This window comes from Capra hircus, chromosome 11 (genome assembly GCF_001704415.2).
Source record: "Capra hircus breed San Clemente chromosome 11, ASM170441v1, whole genome shotgun sequence".
NCBI lineage: Eukaryota > Metazoa > Chordata > Mammalia > Artiodactyla > Bovidae > Capra > Capra hircus.
Window position 1 is genome coordinate 46,553,608 of NC_030818.1, and position 7,429 is coordinate 46,561,036.

The 7,429-nt window shown below is 56.8% G+C and overlaps 1 protein-coding gene across 5 annotated transcripts in view; it reads left to right on the forward strand.

The window, feature by feature from the left end:
• The window catches only part of PSD4 (pleckstrin and Sec7 domain containing 4), a 44,322-nt gene extending 38,311 nt beyond the window's left edge, over positions 1-6,011 (forward strand). For all 5 annotated transcript variants that reach the window (XM_018055342.1, XM_018055339.1, XM_018055343.1 and 2 more), the window contains 5 exons: positions 597-667; positions 760-923; positions 1,892-2,036; positions 2,286-2,429; positions 4,464-6,011. In XM_018055342.1, the coding sequence (XP_017910831.1) occupies positions 597-667; positions 760-923; positions 1,892-2,036; positions 2,286-2,429; positions 4,464-4,721 (782 nt within the window). In that variant the 3' untranslated portion in view covers positions 4,722-6,011. The remainder of the gene's footprint in view (positions 1-596; positions 668-759; positions 924-1,891; positions 2,037-2,285; positions 2,430-4,463) is intronic.

The following is a 7,429-nucleotide window of genomic DNA, read 5'->3' on the forward strand; positions in this document are numbered from 1 at the left end:
GGAAAAGAGGGTCTCGTTATTTGCAGAAAGATCCCCACCAGGAAAAGAGCACAGGGTGGGGTGTGAGAGAAAAGACAGCGCGAGGTGCACTGGGCTTTATCCTGCAGACCGTTGAGGGCTCTGGAGCAGGGAGCCACATGATCAGAGCAGGAATGGGGTCCCAGATGGATGGGGCTGTTGTGACCAGCTAGGGGACTGGCATTTGGTCGTGAGAAGCCACATGAGCAAGGCCAAGAGGTGACCATGGGGAAGTAGGCCTTCAGCCCTAGCTTCTGAGCCCCTGTGTCTCTCTGGATGGGACTAGAAAGAGGTCCCAGAAGAGCTGTGCTTGTGGGTGGGCGTGTTTGAGGGGAGCCGGACTGGATGAGCACCTACTTGTGTTATTGTTCGTAAGTAGCTCTGTTTCGGTATCTAAGCATGATTGCCCGTGTGTGTGAGACACAGTACTGCCTGCTTGTGATTGGTTGTGTTTTGTTGTGTTGGTGTACTTCTGTGCACCTGGGGAGGGACTGGAGGTGGTGAGATGGTGTGCCTCTGAGGGTCTGGATGTGGTGGGGGGGATTATCACCCACCTTCGCGTTCTGCTTCCCGGGTAGCGCCATGGGGTAAGCGCGGCTGGAAGATGCTCCACACCTTACTTCGAGGGATGGTCCTCTACTTCCTGAAGGTAAGGCGGGTGTCCCCACCCCTGATGGGCAGTGTAGGAGGGTGGGCAGCTGATGGAAACCTCTTTTCTGAGCCTCTGTTGCCCTGTGGCAGGGAGAGGACCCTGGCCTTGATGGGGAGAGTTTGGTGGGGCAGATGGTGGATGAGCCGGTGGGGGTGCACCACTCACTGGCCACCCCCGCCACCCACTACACCAAGAAGCCACATGTCTTCCAGCTGCGCACGGCCGACTGGCGCCTCTACCTCTTCCAGGCACCGTAAGTCGGGGGCGGGGATGGGTGATAGCAAGGCCCCAGCTTTCCTCCTGTGAACCTCTCATCCCCCCCTGAGAGGGAGGTGCAGGCTTGACCTGAGATGTGTCACTGGTGGGTCCGATACACATGAAGTGTGGGGAGTGGGGAACTTCCAGCTTCCATACCCCTCCCTAAGCCCATTTCATCCCTGGGACCGCCTCTTCCTTGAAAGTTGGACTAAGCCTCCCAGTTCCAGAGGATTCCAGGAAGCCACGGACACTTGATCATTTTTTGGCGTTTGATATAAACTCTATTGGGCTTCCCTGCGGAGAAGGCAATGGCACCCCACTCCAGTACTTCTGCCTGGAAAATCCCATGGACGGAGGAGCCTGGTAGGCTGCATCCATGGGGTCGCTAAGAGTCGGACACGACTGAGCGACTTCACTTTCACTTTTCACTTTCATGCACTGGAGAAGGAAATGGCAACCCACTCCAGTGTTCTTGCCTGGAGAATCCCAGGAACGGGGGAGCCTGGTGGGCTGCTGTTCATGGGGTCGCACAGAGTCGGACACGACTGACACGACTCAGCAGCAGCAGCAGCAGGGCTTCTCTGGTGGCTCAGTGGAAAAGGACCCACCTGCCAATGCAGGAGACTTGGGTTCGATCCCTGGGTCGGGAAGAGCTCCTGCAGAAGGGCATGGCAACCCACTCCAGTATTCTTGTCTGGAGAATCTCATGGACAGAGGAGCCTGGCAGGCTACAGTCCTTGGGGTCCCAGAGTTGGACACGACTAACTAAACATAAACTCTATTGCTTTCCCAGATTTGCCTCTGTTGGGTGAGAAAAACCACCAGCTAGGGGCAACCACCTCAGCCAGTGGCAGGACTTCTGGCTTTTGTAGCCAGGTGCCTGTGCTGACCACCAGAGGCTGGAGGGCGGGGATAGGCCAGCACTCTGTGGTCCAAGGGACAGGCCGTTCTCTCTGCCCACAGCACTGCCCAGGAGATGACTTCCTGGATCGCGCGCATCAACCTAGCCGCCGCCACGCACTCAGCTCCGCCTTTCCCTGCCGCGGTGGGCTCCCAGCGCAAATTCGTCCGGCCCATCCTGCCTGTGGGCCCAACCCAGGGCTCCTTGGTAAGACCTGATCCTGAGGGAGGAGCGGGATGTGGTGGTGGGATACACCCTGGAGGACTAGAAGGGAGATGAGAGGCTGTGCCCCTGGCCTAGGAGAAGTGGGGGACAGGGGCTGGACTGAACATCTGGGCCCCTGGGTCAGGATGGAGCTGTACTCCTGGGCTCAGAAACAGAGAGGGGAGGTCTCGGGATGGTGGGGACAGAGAGGGAGGGCTTGAAACAGCTCCCCGCACCGCCTCCCGCTCCCAGGAGGAGCAGCATCGATCCCACGAGAACTGCCTGGACGCTGCCTCTGACGACCTGCTGGATCTACAGAGGAACTTACCCGAGCGGCGAGGCCGCAGCCGCGAGCTGGAAGACTACCGCGTGCGGAAGGAGTACTTGGAGTACGAGGTGAGGTCGCCGTCTCGCCCTCTGCCTGGACCCTCTGCCGCCCTCCCATGGCCGTGGCTGTCCCTGCAGGCTTGGCTCCCAGCCGCTCAGGGCAGGGGGAGGGGCTTGCGTGAGAACTCCAGCCCTGTGTGAACGCTCTACACACACGAATGTGTGCACACGCCTGCACAAGTGTGTGTGTCTGTGTGCTCTCAGGCCACTTCACCTCTTGTCCTTGGAACACAGCAGCTGCTTGTCTGGTAACACTCGTGTGCGTGTGTGTGTGTGCGTGTGTGTGTGTATGTGTGTGTGTGTTGCTCAGTCTTGCCCCCCAGCCAGGCTCCCTTGTCCATGAGATTTCCAGGCAAGGATACTGGAGTGGGTTGCCATTCCCCTCTCCAGGGGATCTTGCCAACCCAGGGATCAAGTCCAGGTCCCTTGCTTTGCAGAAAGATTCTTTACCATCTGAGCCACCTGGGAAGCCCAATTATTATGTATATACACTATATGTACGTGTATATGTGTGTGTGTATATATACAATTTTCTTGGCCACACCTTTTGGCACATGGGAGCTTAGTTCCTGACCAGGGATCCAACCCATGCCCCCCGCATTGGGAGTGCTGAGTCTTAACCACTGGACCACCAGGGAAGTCTTGGAAAAACTATTTTAGCAGAATTATTTCCCCTCATACCTACCTAGTACTATTATAATAGTCCATATTTCTGAAGCCTGTTGCATGGATTGTCTTATTTAGTCATCCAGCTGCTCTGGGGTAAGGATACTAATCCTCATTTTACAGATGAGGAAACTGTGGCACAGAGAGATTAAACTTGTTCACACCTGATATACTTTCATGAGACCTGATCACATCCATGCCTCATTTATGGCCATAACTAAGGAATGATCTTTATTAGCTCTCTGATTGATGCTGAAATATTTTCCTCACCCCCAATCCTGCCCCCAAATTCAGCAGGAGGGTGGGTGAGGGGCAGTGTGACAAGAGAGGAGGGCAGAGGCCACCCAGGGGCAGAGAGGGGACAGGGGAGCAAGCGTCATTGTCACCTCCTGTCTGTGCCCACCAGCCGTGCACTATCCTCTGCCTCCTTTTCTAGCTCTTCCTCTTGGAGCATTGGCTGTATCCATGGCCATGAGCCTGCCTCTTCCCCAGGGTCCCAGGGGCGGCTGATAGGATCCAGCCCTGCCTGCAGCACTCCAGCCATTCCCCACCGCTGACCAACCTTTCGCTGGGACCTTTAGCAAGGCCTTGACCCTCCCTGGTGGGCTTACCTGGTAGCTCAGATGATAAAGAACATGCCAGCAATGCAGGAGAACCTGGGTTAAGTCCCTGGGGCAGAAAGATCGCCTGGAGAAAGAAATGACAGCCCACTCCAGTATTCTTGCCTGGAGAATCTTATGGACAGAGGAGCCTGGCGGGCTACAGTCCATGGGGTCGCAGAGTCAGACACGATTGAGCGACTAACACTGACCCTCCCTCTTTATAAAGCACAGCGATGACTCCCACCCAGCCTCGCAGGGCGTGGATGAGGACCCAGTGGGTGGGAAAGCACTGAGTAAACTGGGAACTGTGTCTGAAGGATGCTAGTTACAGGGCCGAGCAGTGTTAAGCAGATGAGGGTAGTTAGCGCCATGCTCTCCAGATGCCAGTTGTTAAAATGCTGTTCAGACTCAATGAGGGCTGCGTACAGATGTGTGCTGTTTGAGTGCAGTGCTGCACAGATCTCTAGCCTAGTAGCTTATGGATCTTTTAGTGTCTTAGAGACATAACGTGCTCCAGAGATGTTAGTTACAGAACCAGGCAGTGTTGGCTGTATCGAACAGGGCCAGGCTGATGGGTGTAACTCTAAGACACCTGGGGAAGGACAGAATCTGCAGAGATCGTTGTTCAAGTGAATGCTAGCTGTTGGCCCAGCCCTTTTTCTGAAGTCTCTGTCCTTGTAGCATCAGTGTGATCTGTCTGTCCCTCACCATCCCAGCCCCCTCCTGACCTGGAACTGGGGTGTTGCTGAGGCAGTGGGACCCATATGTGTTCCAGAAAACCCGCTATGAGACCTACCTGCAGCTGCTTGTGGCCCGTCTGCACTGCCCGTCAGAAGACCTGGACCTGTGGGAGGAGCAGCTGGGGAGGGAAGCTGGAGACCTGCAGGAGCCCAAGCCCAGCCTGAAGAAGTCCCACTCCAGCCCATCGCTGCACCAGGATGAGGCCCCCACCACGGCCAAGGTCAAGCGCAACATCTCAGAGCGCAGAACCTACCGGAAGATCATCCCCAAACGGAACCGCAATCAACTGTGAAGCCGGGATCACCTCACCAACTACCCCCAGTGGCCTGGGCCTGTGGTGGATTTGGGATGAAACTCTAGGAAGAGCCTTATGTCAGCGGGTCTGTGCTGAGGATGGGGCCCCGCCTCTTCCCCATGGAAGGATACCCTAGTGTGGTCCCCCCTTCCCTCCCTCACTCACCACACTGGAGTTCTCCTGATACTGTTGCCCCCACCCTGGCTCCTCTCAAGAGAGGACAGAGGTCAAAGACTTGACTCAGCTCCCACAGTTCGTCCCATTCCACCCTCCATCCCTCCAGAAGCCACAGAGGACACCTTTCCTGGACCTGGGGAGTTGCTCAGCCCTCTGTCTGAGTGTCAGAGGCTCTGCGAGCTCCCCCATCCTCGGGGACAGAGACCAGGGCAGCAGAGACCTCGGCACAGACAGGCTAGGAAGCTGTAGCACTGGGAGCGGTCTTGCTCTGGAAATCAGGTGACTTGCTGGAAGAAGTCCTGGGAGACCCCAGCTGGGCCCTGCCCACTGCAGGGAGCAGCCTTCTGGGCAGGAGCAGAGACTCGGCAAGTTCAAGGGCTCAGTGAGGCTGGCTCTGGGGCCCCCTGCCTTTGTCTGGTCTTCCCTACATCCTGCACACATAAGGGGCAGATGAGAGAGGCCCAGCCTCCCACGGCCAACGGCTGATCATCAGAGTGAAACCCACTGGGGTCAGTGAGGGCCGGAAGGGGAGGGGGCGCCCAGAGTTCAGTGGAGAGCCCTGTAACAAGGGCCTTTGCCTCCCCAGAGCAGGAAAGGAGGTGTTCCAGGTTTGGGGAGGCTAAGGGTAAGAGGTGGTGACGCATGCCGTGTCCCCTGGGGGCTCTGGAGAGTTGTGAGGGGCGGTGAAGGCCTGGCTCTGTCCCCACACACTCCTCCCCTGGAAGCTCCAGGACTCACTCAGGGACCCCTTCCCTCCCCCAGCTTGCTCCCAGGGGCCCTTGCCACCCTCCCTGGGAAGGCCCCTTGTGCTCCCTTTGGCTGCGTCCCAGCTGGGCTGTTCTCCGGACACTCGAGGACCCGAGGCTCTGCCTGTGGGAAGGAGGCCGGGCCGCCAAGCAGCCACCATTGTCTCTGTTCAGCCAAGTGTGAGAGCCGGCTGCCTGCCAAAAGGGGCCTCTAGCCACCCACCTGCTGGCTGACGCACGCACGGCCTCTCCAGCCTTCCTGCCGCCCTGCCTTCTCCTTCATGCTTGTAACAAACACTGGGGCCTGCAACTCCACCAGGTGGGGCTGGCACTTTTGGGTGCAAAATAAATACAGGCCAGTGAAGAAGGAGGTGTGTACCAGTGAGGGGGGTTGGGAGGAGCAGGCAGCTCTGGGCAGCTGAGGCCACCTTCTAGCACCTGCCTGAGGGTGGCAGGCTGGGTTCCCTTCGCCATGTGTGTGCATGTGTGTGTCTGTGTGTGTGTGTTTGTGTGTGCATGTGCACATCTGTGAATGTGTGTGCAGCACGCTAATCGTGTGCAGGACTCACATCGGCTGTTGCAGTGGGAGGGGACCTCAGAATCATTGATTCACCCACTCATGGTTCATTCTTTCATTTCTCCAATAATATTAAGTACCTTTATGGGCCAGTACTGTGAGATTGAGGCATGGATCAAGCATGTCCCTAGCCTCCAAGAGAGGACCATCCTGTTTTCTGGTGCCCAACTGGCAGTATAGAGTGGCACTGGAGACATTCCCATCCTACGCCCAGGAATCTGGATCCAGTAGGTCTGGGTCAGAGGCACCAGTGGGTATTTTTAAAGCTCCATGGGCCTGGCAACCCACTCCAGTGTTCTTGCCTGGAGAATCCCAGGGATGGGGGAGCCTGGTTGGCTGCCGTCTATGGGGTCTCACAGAGTTGGACACAACTGAAGCGACTTAGCAGCAGTAGCAGCAGCATGGGCCACTCTGATGGGCAGAGGCCAATTGTCTCATTTGATCGGGGTGGTAGACTAGCGCCGTGTGGACGTGACTTGGTCCACAAGTGATGCTTACAGGCTGAACCGCCGTGAGTGGGTTATTTGACCTCACTGACCTGTATCCTTATTTCCAAAACCAGAATAAAAGGCAGAGGTTTGTTTGCATGCATGCATGTCTGTGACGCTTCCATGCTTTTTTGCTCTTGTAGAACTTGTACCTCCCTTTCACCTTGGCACAGGAGGTATCCAAAGCCAGGTGCTTCAGGCTGCTGGGGTGCCCCCTGTCCAGCGCTGCCCTCAACGGGTTTGGCCTGGAGGCTTGACGGGCTGTTAGGCTGCGGTTATGACATGTGACCACTAGGGGGCGGGCTTGCATCTCCCAAGCCTCAAGCACTAGGTGTCCAGCTGCAGCTATGTCTCTAGAACAGGAAGTGAGTTGGGTGCTCCTGGCAGTCACCAGAACCAGGCTCCACCATTTCCCTAGGGCCATAGTGGCCCAGGTCAGGCCTCCCACCAGGCCAGGCCTCCCACCATCTGGGAAGGCAAAGGGTTGGTACTTTGACATCTTCCTTCAGTGAAATGCTTGTGCTTATTTGCCCAATCATGTCTGACTCTCTGTGACCCCATGGACTGTGACCCGCCAGGCTCCTCTGTCTATGGGATTTTCCAGGCAAGAATACTGGAGTGGATTGCCATTTCCTTCTCCAGAGGATCTTCCCAACCCAGGGATCGAACCTGCATCTCCTGATGGTGGTCCTGAGTGACCAACTCATGGCTTGGGGG